General features: G+C 36.2%; 1 protein-coding gene across 2 annotated transcripts in view; it reads right to left on the reverse strand.

Moving 5' to 3' along the window:
- Positions 1-22,371, reverse strand: part of DSC3 (desmocollin 3) — a 50,421-nt gene that overhangs the window by 22,511 nt on the left and 5,539 nt on the right. For both annotated transcript variants that reach the window (XM_043558522.1, XM_043558523.1), the window contains exons 2-9: positions 18,510-18,594; positions 16,037-16,236; positions 14,249-14,368; positions 11,025-11,180; positions 9,557-9,701; positions 6,435-6,601; positions 3,256-3,390; positions 2,703-2,888 (exon numbers count right to left, since the gene is read on the reverse strand). In XM_043558522.1, coding sequence (XP_043414457.1) covers positions 2,703-2,888; positions 3,256-3,390; positions 6,435-6,601; positions 9,557-9,701; positions 11,025-11,180; positions 14,249-14,368; positions 16,037-16,236; positions 18,510-18,594 — 1,194 coding nt within the window. The remainder of the gene's footprint in view (positions 1-2,702; positions 2,889-3,255; positions 3,391-6,434; positions 6,602-9,556; positions 9,702-11,024; positions 11,181-14,248; positions 14,369-16,036; positions 16,237-18,509; positions 18,595-22,371) is intronic.

The following is a 22,371-nucleotide window of genomic DNA, read 5'->3' on the forward strand; positions in this document are numbered from 1 at the left end:
ATGAAAGGTGATCAGTACTTGGTAACTACTTTTAAAATTCTAAAAGAATTTCCTAGATATAAGAACTAGGATGGGGCGACTGGGTGGCTCAGTTGGTTAAGTGTCCGACTTCAGCTCAGGTCATGATCTCACAGTCTGTGAGTTCGAGCCCCGCATCGGGCTCTGGGCTCACAGCTCAGAGCCTGGAGCCTGCTTCGGATTCTGTGTCTTCCTCTCTTTCTGCCCCTCCCCTGCTCATGCTCTGTTTCTCTCTGTCTCAAAAATAAATAAAAACATTTTAAAAATTAAAAAAAAAATAACTAAGATATAATTATAAGTGCAACTATCTTATGTTTAAAGATAACGGGATTAAATGCATATAAATTTTATTGCGGAGGGAGGGGTGTGTGGATTTTTCTATATTCTTCATATGTCCAATTAACTTAAACTGAACCAGTGAAAAAAAGTAAAGTATCACCATGTAATTGCTCTCTCTCCTAAAGAATCCTGGGATGGTACCCAGAAGCTGTTCACCAGAAATAAAATATTTCACCAGATGTTTATTAGTCACATGGAGTAAGAGATATTCTAGAATATAGTCTATTATTTCTGAAAATATGTGCAAACATCTTTCTTAACGTCTCTGTGATAAACATTCCTTGAGGAGAAAAAATCCACTCTGAATATTGAAAAAAATCAAAAGTGCCAACATACTATGATTTTTTTTTAAAGCTTCCTAAAATTCATTTTGTATTGGTCAAAAAACTCATAATAAAAATTTAATTCCTAGCATTACTTGAATTTGGCCTCCCAAACCAAGATAAAATTATTGCGATTTAAAAAATAATAATAACAGGTCTTTAATAATGGCCTTGAATAGAGAGAACTGAGAAGTAGCCTTCTAACCAAGCAGTAGATACAAAACACTCTAAAAGGTCTGAGCATGGGTCTTTGACCTGAGCTACTGCAGTTGGCATAATCTACCCATCTTGGATCTCAAACTATTCCTTTGACTTATTTCTAGAAAGAAGGAAAGGTGGGGTTGAGGGGTATGCAGAGGAAGGTGTACGGGAGAAAACTTTAACAAAACATCTGTTGCCAATCACATCAATTTTGAGGCAAATGCTTGTCCAGCTTTGGAAACTGATGCATAGCAGCCTTTTTCAAAAGAATTACACACCACAGACCCTCAGCCTACCTGACTTAAGCTGCAGCTCTGGTGAACACCTCCACCATTTATACTGATAGATTCACACCTCAAGTGCACAAAGATTCAGCTCTTCAGATTCAAAGTTTGGTCCAAAGCTAAGGAGCTCTCTCTCAGGCAGGCACAGCCACGCCCAGAAGTGCAGGAGAGCTGAGGTTCCCTGGAAGCAACCTTCAACTAGTGAGGCATGGGTATCAACAAAGGGAGTTGATGGACGAATGCCCTGGGTACCACTTTTTGAGGAAATAATTCTGAAGTACATTCTACATGGTTCATTGCATGACTGAACACCAGAGGTGACTAAGTCAATAATGCAGACTTGATTGGCTTTTCATTCTTTTCTATCTTAATTTTCAATTTTTACTCTGGCTTTCTAGGATCCACTTCCTAAACAGTTTCCTTCACTGAGGTCCTTGCCTCGTGTTCTGCTTTCTGGAGAGTCCAAAGGAAGAGTGACTGAGGTGGGCCAATACAAAGAAAATATGACCAGTACCACCTGCTTATTTCCTTTCCTACTACTATCAATTATAAAACTTCATTTTTCTTAAGTGGCTGCTTTTAGTATTCAATTTGAGTGGATCATATTATAGAAAACTGAAATAGAGGGAGGTTTTATGTTGAGAGTCATCTGGAACAAATATATTTGACTATTCACATCTGGATAGAACTTGCCAAAGTTGATTACATAATCTGTGGAAATTTTTAGTGAGGAAATAACTACAAATAGATACTGTTGTATCAAAGTCTACACCATATTGTTGTTGGCAGGAAAGTTTGCTTTATTCAATGGATGACTCCTTTACCTGCCCATAGGACAATTTTCTTTCTTGTTCAGGGCTACAAATATAAAACCAAGGGTCCTTCCCAAATAGGGCCTTCTCTGCCCTCATAACCTGCACCCTAGAATGAAACAGGGCAACCAAAAACACAATATATAGAATAAAGATATATGCTGTCTGATATAACACTGTATTTCACCCTCAAAATCACCTATAAAGGATCAGATACAACCAGGCATATATTCCAGAAAGAGAGTAAGTGAGAAGACTATGGGCTTCTGAATTATATCATGTAAGGAATAGTTAAAGGAATTAGGAATATTTATCCCAGAGAAAGTAAGTTTCAAATGGACATAGCAACCTTTTCAAAAGAATTACACTTCTGTATAGGATTAGAGCCAGAACATTAAAGACAGAACCTAGACATGGGCTAGAAGGACAATAATTCGAGCACAGTAGAAGTAAGGACTTCTGAGAATCAGAGCTCTCCAAAAACAGAATAAGCTGCCAATGGAGATCCTCAGAACTGAGAATGTTCAAGCCTAAGCTAGGTGACTAATGACTGGCAACAAAATTATGGAAGAAAGACAGCATTCAATGGGAACAGTTGGACTAAACAGACGAAGCTCTATTCCATCTTGTAGATTCTTTGATCTGAAACTGTTTGGTTGATTAAACCAATAGTTGAAGAGAACTTGTTAACTTGCCAAGTTGTCAAGTGTCCATTATTACTGTACCTTTACAACGTACAAAACACCTTCATTAGTCTCTTTGTCTGTGCTGATTTTGAAATGTCCATTCTCATTCCCCTTCAAAATGGTAAAATTGGCTCTCCAGTTGGCAGTGTTAATTAAATCCTTATCTTCTATAGGTATGCGTAAGATCTCCACATTGTATGCATTTTCCTCTACTGATGCTTCATACTGAAACAGAAAGAACTCATTAAAAACTTACTTTATAAAGAGAAGTTTTACAAAGACAGTAAAGTATTTCTTCCACTCCAAAAGTATTGGTTCTTATAGTTTTTAGCTAGTGTATTTTAAAGCCATGAATCTCTCAAAGGATTATCTTTGAAATGAAAGAAATTCATTATAAATGAAGACAAATGTTACCAGAGGATAAAATACTACTATGAGTAAATAAAGGAGATTTATATGTCAGCTGTTCAAACTTTAATTTTATTCATAAAATAAACATACATACTTCAAAGCATGGCACATGTTATTAATTCATATTAAATAACAAATAACAATTGACAAGTAGACATAGATTTTGATATTATATACTTACAGTATTTTGTTTGAAAGTGGGTGCATTGTCATTTGAATCTTTAACTGTTATGATGCAAGTTGATGTACTCATCAATCCAAATAATTGACCATCCATGTCTTGTACTTGCATTATCAGTGAGTACTTATCTACAGTCTGGAAACAAAGAAAATACTTAATTAGTTTTGAAAACATTTGCTCCAACTTATAAATGAAACTTCAGTTGTGTAGTCTTCCATTTGTGTGAATCCACGCTTTTATTTGATTCCATATTTGCAGACACTTTAAGAATTGGGTAGACAGGGATAAGCTGGAAAGGTAGACAGAGGTTAAATTACAAAGAGCCATACAAAGAATTTAGACATATTTTAATTGGCTAATAGGGAAAAGTTTTATAGGAGTCATAGGGGGAGCACAAAATAAGAACACTGGAGTTTCAGAAAGAGTATTCTTAATGTAGATTCAGCATAATTTGAAGTAAACTGAGCTGAAAGTCAAAGAAATCAGTTAGAGGCTCCTAAGTGGCTGAGTCAGTTAAGCATGAGACTCTTGGTTTCAGCTCCGGTTATGATCCCACGGTTGGTGAGACTGAGCCGCATCAGGCTGTGTTGACAGTGCACATCCTGCTAGGGATTCTCTCTCTCTCCCTCTCGCTCTGTCCCTCCCCTGCTCGCTGTCTCTCTCTCTCTCAAAATACATAAATACATTTTTAAAAGTTAAAAAAAAAAAGAAACCAGTTAAAAAGCTCCTGAAATAGTCTAAGATAGGTGATCCACATCTGAGGCAGTGGCAATGAGGACAGAGAGTAAGGGTGACAGGAAAGCTTCTTGGGAGTTAGCATTTAGTAGGATGTGATGGTAGAGTCTATATAAAATTTAAGAGAAGACAGAGTTGAGAATTATGCTCAGGTGTCCTATTTGGATAAAGCAGAGGGGTATCACCAACCAATGTAGCAAATGCAGAAGGACAGCCTGTGCTCTGAGGAAGTGAGCACTAGCAGGGTGAGCAAAAATGGCCAAAAAGAATGAGTTGTGCCTGGCATATACTGAAATTTATGTGCCTATGGGAAATCTAAGGAGAAATGTTCAGAAGACACTTGGATGTGTGGCCCCCTATGTACAGGAGAGTTCATAGCCAGAAATACCACTCTGGGAGCCATTAGTATGTAGATGGTGGCTGAAATTGTAGCAGGCATAAGATTTATCGAAAAGAGGTTAAAGGATAAGAAGAGCTAAGGATAGAAGTAACAGTGGCATGTCAAGCATGGGGGAAGTAAGAAGACTAAGCGATGGACAATAAAAAGGAAAGATCAGAGAAACAGGAAAAGAACCAGAAATCCAAGAGAAGAGAGAGTTTTAGCAAGTGCCAACAATGGACAGGGGCTTTAGGTAACAGGTGGATTTGGCAACCGGGAGGTCACTGTTGACTTTCTGTGAACAGAGTTTTGCAAATGGTGGGGTGGTGATGGATGATGAATTGATTACTTTGTGACACAATCCTGTTAACTTTCTCTTCTCTCTTACTATTCTTTAGCTATTCCTTTTGGTTTTGTTTCATTTTGTTTTTTTTTTACTTTTCTCCATTTTCTGGAAACCAACATTCTCACCCTGAGATGCTCCTCCTTTGGCTCCACTCTCTGATACCCTGCTTCTTCTTCCTCTAAATGCACTGGTTTTGTTTTTATATCTCCCTTGTTCATTTCTTTATTTCCTGTGTTGTTCCCCACAACACACTGTGGCAGTTCCCCCCCAAATCCTGTTGACTTTTTAAAAAAAATTAAGTTTATTTGTATTTATTTTGAGAGGGAGATAGAGAGCAAGCAGGGCAAGGACAGAGAGATAGGGACATAGAATCCCAAGCAGGCTCCACACTATCAGCATAGAGTCCAACGTGGGGCTTGAACTCACAAACCCGTGAGATCACGATCTGAGCTGAAATCAAAAGTAGGATGTTCAACCCACTGAGCCACCCAGGCGCCCCTCTGTTGACTTTTTTTGATCAGAAAAGCAGACCTGGGTGTGACCACAAATCTGTATCTTACAGGCTGTGTGCCCTTAAATTATTTAATTTTTCTAAGCCTCACTGTCAATGTGTAAAAACTGAGGGAAAATGCTTATTTTCACTTGGTCACTACATCAGCTCTACCTCTTCCACATATACAAAAAACACATTCATCTTGCTCCTTCAAACCTTCCCGTTTGTTATTATCATCACGTGCTTTATCACATAAAATGTACTGACCACACCCAAAAATAAAAATAATGACAAATAAAACCTTTGTACTATTTTTGATTCCTTTCCGTGGCTTCTCATCATCCCTTCCTTTTTCTTTGGCAACCAATTCCACTGATTACTTCTGTACATTATCTGCCCAAGTCATATCGATCCTTCTATTTGTGTTATTCAGGGTGCAGTGGGAACCACTGAGTGTTTTAATAGAGCTATTTTGTATACATGAAATTGATTAATCTGCCTCAGTCAGGAATTCAGGTCTGTGAGTTAAACACAGGCTGGCAAAATAGAGCAAGAGTAACAAAAGTTAGAAGATTGAGTTCAATGATTTGATTCTGGTGAGTCAATCAATCTTTCTGACTGTCACGTTTGTCCTCTATAGATTGGATGTAACAACCTATCTAGTCAAACGAGGAAATTATAAAGATCGAATATAATTACGCATAAAGAATTTGAACATAAAATGCTATAAACCTGATAGTGTGCTAGTACTATGATCCAAATAGTGTTACAGATTTCATAATAAGCCATCAACTAATTCCTTCCTAATAAAAAGTACATATCCACAATAACTGGATAGGAATCAGCATGTGATCTAAACCCACGGAGCATGCAAAATTAATTGTCCTACATGAGAATTGAAGGCTTTCCTGAGCTGAAACCAATTAGTCACACATAAGAACAGAATAATATTCCACAGCAGCAACTTTCATAAGAAATGTATTTTGTTCCCACTCCTTCTAAACACCAATTGATCTGTATTTCTATTCCAATGGCTTTCCTTACATAAGGAAACAGAAGTCATATTTTAAAAAAAAAAAGCATATAACATGCCTGGAAATTCTTATTGTCTTACACCTAAATAAAAGAAAATAGAAACTCCTAAGTTCACGGGAGACCAAACTACAGTAAATGGGGTAGGGATCTAAGCCCCTGGTAAAATTATATGCTAAGGAGTGGAAAGCTACCTCTCTGTCCAAATAATGAGCGACTGTGGTGATGACACCTGTGGTCGGATGCACAGAGAAGATCCCTGGGGACTTTGGGGTCTGCTCCAAAATGCTATACTTCAGGCGTGTGTGCATCGTATCCGGTTCATCTTTGTCTGTGGCACAAACCACTCCCACTGTAGTACCTACATGTTTTACAAAAAAAAAAAAAAAGAAAGAAAGAAAAGAAAGAAAGAAAGAAAGAAAGAAAGAAAGAAAGAAAAGAAAGGAAAAGAAAAGAGAAGAGTCTTTAATTTGCAGAACTGCAAAACATATTTATGAATATCTACACTTTTCAAATTTTGACAATGGTAGTGGAAATCTAATTTTAAATGGGTTTCTTATGAGACATGTTCCATCTTTCAATAGCACCAATGAAGAGGGCTTCAAATTTATAATATAAATACTATGAGACTCTATATCAAGGCACACTTCTACTTTGCACACAGTTAAAAAAAATTTGATAAGAAATTACTAAAAACTTATTTAAATGGCAATCAAGAATAATTTCAACACATATTCCCACATACTGCAATAACAAACCGAGCTGGAGAGAGAAATCATGTTTCCTAGGTAAATCAGATTTTTTAATTGAATTTCTGATTAATAGATAAATCAAGACTGACTTGGGGTGTAACTGTATAAGTGGTCAACTTGACCTTTCACAGTCTAGTGTCTATCCCAGTATTTTTTCTTTTTTGTGCCAGACTTTAACGTGTTTCATTATCTTTCACCCGCTTAGCATCCACACCGCACTGCCCTCAGACCCACTTAATCCTCGGTAAGGGATTTCATACTATTCATCCTTCAGGGAGAATTTAGGTCAATTGTTTCTTCATTTGGAGCTATTAATATTTGTCATCTGTATGGAATGTAAGAATATTGCTCAGGTAAAGGATTATACATATCAAAGAGTACAAACAGGTGGTATTGTCCAATGTAAGGTCAGTGTTCCAATGCCCATGGAAATGTAATACATAGATCCACTTTGCCTATAGCCAGTAAGGGCTGGCCTGAAGAACAAATACATAGACATATACAGTCACACAGATATTCACACACACACACACACACACACACACACACACACACGTTTGCTGAAATACAGTATTTGAAGGAAATAAAAACCAATTAATGCCAGAAATATTAGTTTTAAATATTTTTCCCTGTAATATGTCTTTAAAATTTGTATATATGTGTGTGTACATGAACAGATACATACACACACACACACACACACACATACACACAGATAGATAAACATTATAGAGAATGTCCAGTTACATATTCACAAATAGTGACAAGACTTTTGCAGTGGATCAATATGAAGGCATGAAGTAATTATCTTATTATGAGAAAACAAATGCTATTCATCTATGTTTGCATAGAAAAAAAAGTTCCTAATCTTTTTAAGGCAGAATATTTTCTTCCTGAGATTTTACTGACAGGACACAAACACTATGTTAATTCTCTGGATTAAAAACTGTTTTACTTATCACAGAAAATCCTCCGAAAATCTTCAAAACCCCTTTTCATGAGCAGTATACTTAAATATTAGTTGAGCACCCCATGTCCCAAATTCTGTGTGTGAATTAAGGCAAACTCAAAGAACACCCAGCAGTTCAGAGTATCACAGCCCAAACTGGTCTGAACCTTCTCGTGTGGGTTGCTTAAAGTACCTTGGGTTCATCTGGGAATCAAAGTACTTGCCCTTGGTTCTCATCTATCACTATCATAAAGAAGAGAATTCTCAAGAAAGACTTTGAAACTAATAATCTCTCTTTGAAAAAAAAGTAAATTGTACCAGAGCCACAGTCACTCTGAAGCTGAAAATATTATAGGTCATCTAATGTAATTAACTCCTTTTACAGGTCAGGGAACTCAAAGGGACTTCCACCATTTCCCACAGTGAATTAATAACAGACCCCAAATCAAAAACTAGGTTTTTTAAACTCCAAACCAACAATTTTTATTTTTTTAATTGTACCATATGAGTAATAAGGAGGCTAACATCTATGACATCAAATTATCCAAGTAAAATATAAAGGGGTATAGCAGATATAAAAATATACTGAAGACCTAAGTAACTACTAGAAACTTTAATAGGCAAGTTAGCAAAGTCACCCTTTATGAATGAGTCCACATTCTTTCAACTTTATTGTCAATGGCTACTTTCCATGTTGCAAGTCTCAGAAGACATCAGGGCCAACTAACCTGAACATTTTGGCTTTCCATGTCTGAGCAAGTGTTTAGAATATGTGATGTAAGCTTCTCTAGAGTTATCCCCATATTCATTCTAAATTGGAAGTAGTAAAGTAGCAGTTTTAAGAAAAGAGGTAATATAAATTAGAGCTTTAAAAAATTGTGTTCTCAGTAGATGTCATTTAACACCTCTTTAAATAAAACCTAATATAAATATTGATATTAATTTTAATTTTATTGTAATTCTATCCTATATGTCCTGTCTTAGAGGAGAGAATGATGATAAACCCACAAAATGATCAAGTGTAATAAAGTATATAAATTGAATATGATTCCAAGATTAAATAACTGTTATCCGCTTTTATAATTAATTGGTACCATATAGACCACCCCAAACTCTTCTAATATCCTATAGGTTACACTCTGTTTGGATGTGATAGGATTAAATGTATTCTGGAAAGTAGATACTGGTTCAATATCATCTCAGGATAATCTGGTCTTGAGTATAAAAAAACCCAATGTCTCAAAAAAATGTGCACAAAGATATTTAGCATAATACATTTTACTTTTAAAAGTTCTCTTGCCATAAAGTCCAAAAGGAATAAGGATTGATTTAACTAAATGCAAGTCCTGAACCTCTGTACCTCAAAAAGTAGACTTAATAAAACTGAAAAGCAGCAATACAATGGGAAAATATTTGCAGTGCAACAATAGATTAATAACCTTAATATGTAAAGAGCATTTTTAGGTAGATTTAAAAAAGAAACAGTTAAGAGCAAGATAAACACCAAGGAACATAAGAGCAAAGGAAATGCACATACAGTTCCTAAAAGAAAAAAATACAAATGGCAAAAAAAAAGCCATATGCAAAAAAGTTCAATTTAAAAAAGTTATCTTACCAAGTCTGCTACTTTCTGGAACTTCAAAATTATAAATAGCTTCTGTGAAAATAGGGTGGTTGTCATTTTCATCCTCCACTCTGATGGGCAGTGGAAGAGGCATGTCTGCTGAATACCCATCTGCAGTTGAGGCATAGGCAATCAACTGTAAAACAGGAAAAAACAATATCAATGGTCCATTAATACAAGATTCTAGCAAGAGAGAACACTATGCTTTATCTGCTACCTTCTTTGCAAATCTTTTTGATAACAAACCACTAAAAACTTCTACTCAATTCTTTTTTAATCACCCAAGCATCAAATGGAAAAACACTTTAAGTACAGTAAAGAGCATCCAATATTTAGTAGAAAGGGCTACACGTTGAATAAAACCCCATAGTATAGCCAAGTCAGAGATAATTCTGTCCATTAGACTCAGATTATAGTCTTATTCTATCCATAATCCATATTCTATCCATAATCAGAAAGTTATACTGGGGACAACAATTAAACTCACTGCAAACAGAAAAATCCCTACTCTACATCATCTAAATAATACCATGATTTTTACATTTGTAACTAGCAAAGCCCTTTTATTGTTTTACTTCATAAATCACATATTTATAAGAGTTTTTCTGACAAAATGCATTTGCCAGTTTCCACATTGCTAAGTAATCGAAGGGCAATGTAGTATCAAATAGAATGCATTTCTATTCAGCATGTGATTATAACACTGAGTTAAAAATTTCCTAACCAAAAGCAAAGAAATGTCATGTGGTGGACATCAGTCACATTTGCTTACCAGCATCTCTTCCTTCTTCTAGGAAGAGAATCCCTCTTTCCTATGGAGGAACATTCCCCCCTGCACCACAGGGATAACCACATGACCTCATAGAATTTACCATATTACACTGAAAATTGTCTGAGTTATTCTCCATTGATTGTAAGCTCATCAATATCAGAAGACTGGCTTATTAACCTTGTTCGGATTTGGTCTCCCACTTTTGCTCCCTTATCTAGTTCCCAGACATGGTCAGAGAATCACACAAGTGGAAGGAGGGAAAAAAAAGAAAACTAAAAGAAGAAAAAGAAGAAGAAGAAGAAGAAGAAGAAGAAGAAGAAGAAGAAGGAGAAGGAGGAGGAAGAGGAGGAGGAGGAGGGAGGAGAGAAGACCCTTCTAATCAACTGTGGCCACGTCCTGGAGAGAGGAAAATGTAGCATGACCAGAGACAGAAAGCACCTCTTAAACAAAACCAACTCTTGGAAATATACTGGAATATACATCCAAATACAACTAAACCTCTTTGCTCATTTTAGGCTTACCTAACAGAAGTTAAGATAAAGAGCAAATCAAATATTCCAAAATACTGCACAACTTATTTCTTTTGACTCTAAGAAGAGAATGAAGGAAGACAGAAAAGAGTCCATAGGGTATCAGAAGAAACACAGTTTAATCATTTAAAATCATGCATATCAATAAAACTCCTACATCAAAAACTTCATATTCTTCACGATCCACAGGCCTGGTACAATACAGATTTCCAGTGTCTCTTTCTATGAAAAACAAATTTAAAGGTTCTTGGTCAACTCCATGCCCACTTATTGAGTAGAAAATGGTATAGTTCTGTGCTGCATCAGATTGAACCTAAGAGGAAAAAAACACAGATGTAAAAATTTTAAATCAAAATCTGTTAAAATGCTATCTTTTTTATGTAGCTTATGCATTTATATCTTTTTATATTAAATACACTTTGGGAAAATAATAATCACATTTATCATTTCATCAATGCACAAAACAGTAAGAAGCATTTGGTAAAAGATTTTTTAAACTGCTCAATTTAATGAAAATAATGTTCAACATAAAGAGTAACCAAAGAAAATCTAATTAAAAACAATAAACCATAACCTATACAAGAAAGACTCTTCCTGGCAGAGGAAACATGAGTAACAAAGGTGAGGGTTGTGTCTGGAGTGTTCAAGGTGCAGCAAAGAGGCCACTGTGATTGCAGCAGGGAAAGCCAGTAGTCAGCAAGAAGTAGGAGAAAAGGCCACATCATATCAGGGATTTCAATGCTGTTGACTCTTCCCTACAAACAGGTGGAAAGCCATTGGAGACTTTAGACAAGAGTGATATTGTGTACGTTATATTTTAAAAAGATAATACTTGGTGTTTTTTTAGGACTAAATGGGGGTGGGTGGGTAGGTAAGCAAAGAAGCAGGAAGACCACTTGGTTACTGTAAGAATTCATGGGAGTAATGATGGTTTGTTAGACAGCATGTAGCAGTAGAGATGGTGAGAAGTGCTTAGATTCTGTATATAATTTGAAGGTACAGCCAACAGGATTTGTCGATGGGTTGGACGTGTAGCGTGAAGATGACACTATGTCAGAGGGTGCTGACATCCCCTAATATCTATTCTGCCCATGTTCCTTTGTATGAGAATTTATAGCTGAGTGCAAGATTGCCCAAAAGAAAGACACTTCCCAGGCTCCCTTACAATTAGGTATGTCCACATGAAAAGATCACGTCAATGAGATATAACCAAAAATTATATATGCAAGATCTAGACTGCGCCTAGAAAGTGAAGGAATGGGTCCCCCCATGTGGACACAGAATGATGCACTCTCTTGAACCTGCAGAGATGGTCAAACTAAAAAAAAACAAAAAAAAAACAAAAAAAAAACTCTAGGTCCCTGGTGATTTTTTTATATTAAATATCTCTACCAGATCATACTTTCATATAAAATAAATAAATCTGTCATGCATAAGCCACTTAGTGACATTTTGGTTCCTGAATTATTTGCTACCCCATCATGGAGGAAACAGCATGTCCCTTGGTTGTGGATTCTGCAGTGTAGCTTGGAGACTCATTCTTGAAAGTTCAACCTAAAGTTTGTTTCTTCAGTCCCCGCCACAATTCTATAAATGGCTTATGTGCTGTAATAAATCACTGTTAACTACTTAGAGGGACGTATGTTCTCTACAACTAAAACCTTACCAAACCGACTCTGATGCCCTAACAACTGAAAGAATGAGGTGTCATTAACTGAGACGGTTGGATGTTTTTAGGAGAAAACACAAATTTTTTGTTTTCTGCATATGTTAAGTTTGAAATATCCGTTAAGCTTTCAAGTAGAAATAGCAATTAGGCAGTCTGTCCTAGAAATATGAAGTCTTAAAGTCTCCAATAGATAACAGTACTCAAAGCTACAAGACTGGATGAGATTATCAAGGCAGTGAATATAAGAAACAAGAAACAAGGTTCGTGGGTCGAGCCTGGAGCTCTCCAAAGTTTACAGAAGAGGAAACATGGGAATGAGGAAAAACTAGCAAAACATAGTATGAAAGAGTGGCCAGGGAGGTAAATGAACAACCAGATGAGTGGTGTTCTAGAAGCCAAGTGAATAAAGTATTTGGAGGAAGAGGGAAGGGTCAGCTATGGCAAATGTGCACATGTCAAGGAAATGAGGACTGAGGAGTGGTGACAAGATTAGCAATACAAAGGGTAAAATTAGCTATGATAAGTATAACTTTGGTAATCAGAAATCATGTCTTAATATGCTTCATCAGTGCTTAAAATACAAAATTTGAGGGGTGGCTGGGTGCTTCAATCAGTTAAATGTCTGACTCTTGATTTTGGCTCAGATAATGATCTCATGGTTCGTGGGATTGAGCGCTGCATTGGGCTCTGTGCTGACAGCACAGAGTCGGCCTGGGATTCTCTCTCTCCCTCTGCCCCTCTACCCATCTTGTGCTCTTTCTCTCTCAAAAATAAATAAATATTAAATATGTATATATTTTTTTTTGAAAAGGAAAAATAAGGTCTAGCGATGAACAGAATTTTTGAAAAAGTGCGAAAGACACTGGAAAGACAGTTAAAAACATCAACAAATAGGACACAGGTCCCACCGCTGGAATGAAACATCAGCCACAATAATAGAAAAAGGCAAGCACCAGGCCACAGCCCTACTTCAGCAACGGCTTTCGTTGTACGTGTTCCATGTAGATCTTTATGAAGAGTAAACTTGACCTGATTAAAAACTTCTCCTTGTTTTTAGGAAAAAGTTGAACTCCCTAACAGGACACACATGGTCCATTATGGTTTAATGTCTACCTGCGTCCTCTGCCTCATCTCCCTGCTCCAGCCCCATCATAAGTAGGAGGACTCCTCCAACAAGCTCGCCTTCTCCTCAATTACTTACTTGCACAATGTCTTCATCCTTCAGGTCCACCCTCTGCTGTCTCCTCCTCTAAGTCTTTCCTTGATTTGTACCACATTTCATCTCAGGACTCGGTGCTGACCCCATGAATCCTCAGATCACCCAAACCATCTCTACCACAGCACCTATCACTCAGTATTGTAACCACCTGCCTACGCTTCTTCCTCACTATTATAGCCTACAGGAGAGCAAGGGTATGACTAAATTTATTTCTAGTGTCGTACTTACAGCAGTACCTTCCATGGGACATAGTAGGTGCTCAATAAGTAGCTGCTAAACGAATGAAAAAACTAATAAAGATCTTTCAGTGGCTGCATTCTCTCTCATATTATTCTTAGTTTTTTAGTGATTTTCTCATTTTACTCACTTTTATTATACTTCATGAAAATCTTCAATCAAATCTGCTTATTTAAATGTCTAAAGAGTTGTGAAGCCTGAACAAAACAGGCTCTGGAATCAAAACCTTCCCAATCAGAAAGAATGTAAAACCTACTTGTTGAAGAAACAAAGGGAACGGGCCCAGTGAATTCTCTTGCATTGAACAGGGAATAGGGGCCCATCTCCTCTTGGAACGCCTGAGAACGGCTTCTTTAGCATGTCTTTTCCTCAGCACCTGAATTTAGAGAAAGGAAATTAGATAAATAAAAGTACCACAGCCAAGGACGACGTTGTTACAAATGAGTAGCCGGTCCATAAACCTAATGCCTCCCTGGAGGCTCAGTCTCAGGAGTTTTTTAAAGTATTTCTTAAGGCTTTTTTGCATTAGGTGGGTAAGAAAGAATGCATCCACATTTTAAAGGTTTCATAAACTGAAGAATTTCATTTTGTATATCTTTCTAACACTGACCATACTTTCAAGGTTAGGAAAATCATCAGTGCACTCTTAGTTTTCCTTCTTTCCCAAATACACATAGTGAACACATTCTCTTTATAACAACCTACAGATGGGCCTTACCTGTTCTTTCTGCTAAAACCTCACAGTCTCAGAAGAACCAGAGCAAGAAAATGCATGGTCTTCATTGCCTTATCACTCCCATCTGCACTCTCCAATATGGTAGCTGTAGCCATACACTGACTACAGCAAGACCTTGGATTGCAAGTAAGTAACTTGTTCCGAGAGGGTTGCAAGACGAGCAAACATTTCTACTAAATTTTAATTTGATAAATGAGCGATGTCTTGCAATACAAGTAGTATGTGACATCGAACGTCACATGATCATAACTGAGCCAATGGCTCTTGAAATTTCCTTTGATATACAAATGCTTTGGATTACAAGCATGTTTCTGGAACAAATTATATTCAGAAACCAAGGTTTTACTGTATTTAAATTTAAACTGATTATAGTTAAATAAAATGTAGAATTCCATCCTTCAGTGGCACTAGCCACATGCCGAGTGCTCAGTAGCCATTAATATTGGGCTACTATATCAGGCCATGCCGATTACGGAACATTTCCATCACTGCAAAAAGTTGGATGGGACTTTTTAGTGATTTCTATTTCATTTCATGGTGTTGCAAGGAAGAAATTTATTTCCTGAGAATTAATACATAAATAATTTTATTAAACATTTATTGATGCGCTAGAGTCATTTAAATTAATTTTATCATTAATACACTTAAGACGGATTCATTGTAATCCACTCTAAACCTTTAATCCTTTTTGTGACTGCTTTCACAATGGCGTTTCTCGTGATGTGGAATCTAGAACTGCCAATACCATGCCACGTATACTTTTATTCATACCTACACACTTCAGGATTTCCATCCTATTTTAACACCAGAATCACTGTGACACTTGAAATCAACCTCTTATTCACGGGGAACCTCTGCACCTAACGTGAATTTAACATACACCTACTGACTCGGGAATTAGGTATTACTGAGACCATAAGCAGAAAAAGAATCAGTTTGTGCCCTCAACAACTACAGACAAATTGTTTACACAAATAAAAAATTCCAAATGCTTATAAAAGAAGAGCAACCAAACTGACAGACACGGACACATGAAAGCAATTAGTTGGACGTTAGAAGTGGAAGAAGCCTTCCCAATGGAGATGATGCCATGTAGATTTCACAAGGCCAAACCCAAAGCCAATGTCCAGCCTGTGTTGGTGGGGAAAAGGGGGGAAGAAAGAGAGGGAGGGAGAGAAAGCAAACTGAAGGGAAAGGAGAAGAGGAGGCTTAAAAACCCAATTATCTTTTTGTCCTCTTTGCAATTTTTAATGAAATATTTAAATGAAAAGAAAAGCACGCCTGAAAATATCAACGTGTTTTGAATACCTTCTTCTGATGTTCCAGGAGCACCTTAATCTCTTTCTGTGCCTGTGTCCTGGAGTCAGAAAGCCATATGGTGAATGATCTTTTCTCATCAGACAACACCACGGTGCTAGTTGTGTATACTGATCCATCATCTAGAACTCTGAAATCAGGGTCACCTGACCGGATGAGGTCTGCAGACCTGAGGCACTCTTTCAAATTAACTGCAAGCAAAAGTTTCCAAGTTGTAAAGTAGAAACACATGCAAAAGAAAAAAAAAAAAAGACATGTTAAGATAATGTATACATTTTCTTCAAAATCATGAAGTAGAATGAAATAAATCAATCACTCTGCATTTACCAAATATCTTAACTAGTTTTCTTCACATGTATAAAAAATGATACTTTTCTTTCAGTTAAAAAGGAATTCTTGGGCACCTGGGTGGCTCAGTTGGTTGGGCATTCGACTTCAGCTCAGGTCATGATCTCACAGTTCATGGGTTCAAGCCCTGCAGCAGGCTTTGTGCCCACAGCTTAGAGCCTGGAGCCTGTTTGGATTCTATGTCTCCCCCCTCTCTGCTCCTCCCTCATTCATGCTTTGTCTCTCTCTGTCTCCCAAAAATAATTAAAAGTTAGGAAAAAAATTTTAATTAAAAAATAACTCAATTGTATACAGGCATGAAAGTGTTTTTCAACCTTTATGTGCTTCTAAAAGACTTATAAAAATGATCTATTAAAGAGGAGTGTGTGTGGCAATCACCAAGAAGCCGAGATATAACGCCCCCACACACAGCTGAATCAACACACACAGCTGAATAAACAAACAGAAAAGTTTTCCTCAACACCACAGTCTGAGTCTTTTAAGATACACCTGTCTTCAGCCAGAAGTTGTACACATGAGCCCAAAGAGTAATAGACAGTATGAATTTAGCAAATAGTCAAGTAAGAAAAGTCTATCTTTGTTTTTTTTTAAGATTTTTTTTTTAATTTTTTTTCTTTGTTTTTATTTATTTTTGGGACAGAGAGAGACAGAGCATGAACGGGGGAGGGGCAGAGAGAGAGGGAGACACAGAATCGGAAACAGGCTCCAGGCTCTGAGCCATCAGCACAGAGCCTGACGCGGGGCTCGAACTCAGGGACCGCGAGATCGTGACCTGGCTGAAGTCGGACGCTTAACCGACTGCGCCACCCAGGCGCCCCAAGATTTTATTTTTAAGTAATCTCTACACCCAACATGGAGCTCGAACCCCCACCCCAAGATCAAGAGTCTCATGCTTCACCAACTGAGCCAGCCAGGAACCCCAGAAAAGTCTCTTTGAATTCTTCCCACCGGCACTTTTTTGTTACATGCCTCCCCCAAGCCATCGGCTCCCCTTCCGCCCTTAGTTCTCTTCGTGTTCCTATTCCGAGCTTTCCAGGGCTCCCCACTGAAACCCCGCATGCAAGTCTCCTCTCCCGGGGAGTTTTCCCAGGTAAAAAAGTAATAAAATATAAATATCAATGTAAGTGGTTTAAAACTTCAGTCAGAAATATCAAATCCATCTCATTCTTCGACTATCCGGTTTAACAACAACCAAACTGATACGTTAATGTTCACTTAAGGAATAACTTCTCATAGGATTCCTATGTTACTCATGTAAAGTGTTTTCACTTTAATCCAAATCTGTCACAGATGGAAACACGTAATCAAAAAGAAGTGAACATCTTTAGTAATGATGACATATTTCTCTCTTCACATTTTTGGCAAAGTAACTTCTGGTCTATCCCTTGAAAGGAACACCCCTGACCTCTCTTTTATATCCTTTTTCTTCTTCCTTTTCTTAGGAATGAAAGTGACATTTGCTTAATAAAAATTAAATGAGGCACCTAACCACAAATGAGACACTTTGCTGAAAAAGTAAATTTGGTATCTTTGGGACAAGCTATAGCTCTAAAAAAAACCACAAAAACAAAAAACAAAAACAAACAAAACAACAACCATGATGCTTTCTTCTAATATTCCTATACCACATGGCAAGCCCACCTGGGCAGAGCTTCCCAGCTGTTGGGAAAGTTTGAGGTTCCCCAAATTCTCCATGTGAAAATGGCTGATGAAGTTCAGTTTTGAAAGGAGTGGCTCATCTTGTGGTGTGCCTCAAGGCAGCTCTAGCATTGATAAAAATACTGCTCTGATTTTCTCAGCTACTTATCAATATTTCTCCAGTGCTTAGAATCCTAGGGTAATGAAAGGGCTACATTCTACATTTAACTCTTCATGTAATCTCTAAACTGTTAAAACATAAATTACTACAAAAACGTGGATTAGAACATTTGCACTAGAATCAACCACAGAATTCCATGGAATTATAAAAAACAGAACATATATTTCAAACCATCTTGAATTGTATCTAAATATAAATAAAGGCTAAACCCAAAAGGCAAAGGTTGGATAACATGCTCTTTTCAGCATAAGGAAACTAAATTTCTGTTTTAAAACCACGTGTTTTGAAATGTCTCACCTCTGCCAACTATTTTGTCTGCCTCTAGTTTGGATGGTATATTAAATGTCACCTTTTTGCAGGCTTCACAGGCAAAACTGAAGACCTTAAAAAAAAAAAAGTCACATTAATACAGTGTAGAATAAAGAGTAAGGTTTCAAATAAACAAGAAAAATAAGTCCTAGAGATCCACTGTTAACTGTAACTGTATCATAGTTAACTGTATCATATTATGTACTTAAAATTTTTGCTAAAAGAATAGGTTTTATGTTCAGAGCTCTGTCATAAAAAAATAATAGAAATAAAGAGGGTGAGAGGAAACTTTTAGAAATGATGGATATATTTATGCCAAAGGCTGTGGTGATGATTTGACAGATGTATACTTATCTCCAAACTCATCAAATTGTATATGTAAATCTGTACAGCTTTTTGTATGTCAATCTTAACTCAATAAAGTTGTGTACAAAAAAAGAATAAAAGCACATGATTATCTCAATAGATGCAAGCAACTGACAAAACCCAACTTCTATCTACCATTAAGAGTACTCAACAAACTAGGACTAAAAAGAAATTTGCTCAACATGATAAAGGGCATCTATGGAAAACTTAGAACCAATATCATACTTAATAAAAAAGACTGGATGCTTTCCTTTGACATCAGGAACAAGACAATGATGTCCTTTCTCACCACTGCTATTCAACATTATATGGAAACTTCTAGACAGGGTAATTGCACATGTGCACATGCACACATAAATTAAAGGCATCTCGATTGGGAAGGAAGAAGAAAAATAGTCTCTATTTGCAGATGATGTGATCTTGTACATAGAAAATCCCAAAGAATCCACTAAAAAAAACTATCAAAAATCATAAATGAGCTCAGTAAGATTGCAAGATACAAGATCAACATACAGAAGTCAATTACATTCCTATACACTAGCAATATAAAACTCTGGAAACAGAAGTAAGCAACCACTTCCTTTCACAACAGGTGTTCCATCTTCATGGATCAGAAGATATATTTCCACAATTCACCAAACAGATTCAATGCAATCCTTATTAAAATCTCAAAAGTATTTCTCCAAAAATTAAAAATTAATCCCTGTAGAAACGCAAGGGACCCAAAGAGCCAAATAAATTTGAAAACAACAAAGTTGTAGGACTCACATTTCCCATTTTCAAAATTTACTACAAAGATACAATCATCAAGACAGAGTGGTACTGGCATAAAGATAAGTGTAGAGACAAATAGGACACAACTGAAATCCCATAACTTAGCCTGTACCTTTGTGGTTAGCCAATTTTTGGCAAAGGTTTCAGTAAGTTCAAGGGAAAGAAGCAGTCTTTTCAACAAATGGTGTTGAGATCATTAAATATCCTCATTAAAAAAATGAATTTGAACCCCCACCTCATACCATGTGTAAAATTAATTCAAAGTGGATCACAGACCTAAAGAACTAAAACTGTTGAAGAAAACTAAAAAACAAATCTTAATGATCTTAGGTTAGGCAATGATGTCTTAGAACACCAAAAGCATAAATGATAAAAGACCAATTAATAGGACTTAATCAAATTTAAAACTTTTGCTTCTCAAAAGATACCATATAGAAAGTGAAATTACAACCTAGAGAATGGGAGAAAATATTTTCTAATCACATAGCAATAAAGGACTTATATCAAAAAATAAAAAAAAAACTTCTACAACTCAATAATAAAAAGACAAACAACACAAAAAAATGGGCAAAGGATTTGAACAGATTTTATCCAAAGATGTATAAACAGCCAATGAGCGAATGAAAAGATGCCCAACACCCTTAGGCACTACAGTCATGCAAACCACAGTGAGATACCCATGAGGATGGCTAAAATAAACAAGACAGAAAATTACAAGTGTTGCCAAGGATGTAGAAAAACCGGAACCCTCATGCATTGCTGGTGGAAACATAAATGGTGTGGCAAATTTGGAACACAGTTTGGCAGTTTTTTAAAAAGTTAATCATATACAACATATAATCCAGCAATTTCACTCCTACCCTTAAGAAATAAAAACCTATGTCCATGGAAAAACTTGTACATGAATATTCACAGCAACATTACTTACAATAACAAAAAAAAGTGGAAACAACCCACATGTCCATTAGGTTATGAATGAATAGATAAAACATGATACATCCAAATGGAATACCATTCAGCCATAAAAAGGGACAAGGAGCTGGTGTAATGCTACGATACCTATATGGATAAACCTAAAAAAACATTATGCTCAGTGAAAGAAATGACACAAAGGAGCATATACTGTATGATTTCACTTATAAAAACGTCCAAAAGAGGCAAATATACAGAAACAGACTAGATTAGTTGCCTAGGACTGGGGGTAGGATTGGGGAGTGGCTATAAATGAGTATGAGACTTCTTTCTGAGATGATAGAAATGTTCTAAAATTAGATTGTGGTAATGATTGTGGATTCTTTAAGTTTGCTAAATTGTACTGAGCTGCACACAGCAAAGGTGAGTTTTATGGAATATACATTATTATCTTGAAAAAGCAGTTTTGAAAAATGATATAAAAACCATAAAAATCACTCTTTCCACACCCACCTCTACAAATCGGCAGTGAGCAATATCCCAAATTTACAAATTCATGTAACTTCAGTAAAACAAAACTGGATAATAACCACAAAAATGTATTTCATTTCTGATATAATCAAATATAAAACAAGTTCCTTCATAAAATTAAAAGATTTTAAAACACGGTGGTAACAAACTGTATACACATATACATATATGCATAATCAAATCTTATGCTAATCTGTGCTCTAAATATTACTGCAATGTAAGATCTATCAATGATAGATCTATCTACATTTATCTACTTGAGGAAAACAACTCAAAAATAGAGTCAATATGTAATAGTATTGTTTATTTTAAATATAGCAATCAAAAAAGTCATTTTCAGAAAGTCATAATCATATTGCTGTTACAATAATCAGTTATTTGTTCTTAAAAACAATTCAACCGTATTATATATGCTCAACTGAATTGTCTCTAAGAATATAGTTGTCGCCATGGGTGAAAAATGGTTTTATTTAATAATGCACCCATTGGTCCAAATAAGTTTTAGCTCTATAGTTGGTATTTCTGAATATCAATAGAAAGCCATGTTCAATACATTTTAATCACAACTGTTTAAAAAAAATATTTGAATTTAAATATGAAATGTTTAAATCAAATAGAACATACTAAAATAAATATGCATGTACATTTTCAGATTTTTTAATTAATATTTTGCAATGTTTGCTTCATTTTTTATAAGTTGATTTATTTTGTTTTAATAACCTCTACACCCAACATGGGGCTTAAACTCACAATCCAAGATCAAGAGTCTCATGTTCTCCTAACTGAGCCAGCCAGGCCCTCCTTCATTTCATTTTTTTAATTAAAATGTACAGATGTGGCTATGCTCTATTCCATTTCCTTCCTCTTCTTCAAGGAATAGTTTCTTCTAAGTTGGCATTTATACTTCCCTTGTAGGCTTTTGTACTTTTATTATATACGCATGTGCCTATAAAGTATAAGCTGATACTGTGCACAGCTTGTGTCTTCATGCGTCCTTTTACAACTTGTATTTTTCACTCAACAATACGTTTAAGATTTTTCTGTGAATATACCACAGTTTATTTTTCTCATTCTCCTATGATGGTCATTTAGATTCTATTCTTGTTTCCTACTTTCTCTATTACAAATGACACTACAGTAAACAGCCTTACAGGTGCAAGATATTAAGATGCATACCTGCGATAGAGACATATGAGGATCTCCAATTCCAATAATTACTGCCAACTTGTTGTCCAGAGTGAACATAAATTTATTTCATGTCCCCTAG

Source organism: Prionailurus bengalensis, chromosome D3, assembly GCF_016509475.1.
Source record: "Prionailurus bengalensis isolate Pbe53 chromosome D3, Fcat_Pben_1.1_paternal_pri, whole genome shotgun sequence".
Classification (NCBI taxonomy): domain Eukaryota; kingdom Metazoa; phylum Chordata; class Mammalia; order Carnivora; family Felidae; genus Prionailurus; species Prionailurus bengalensis.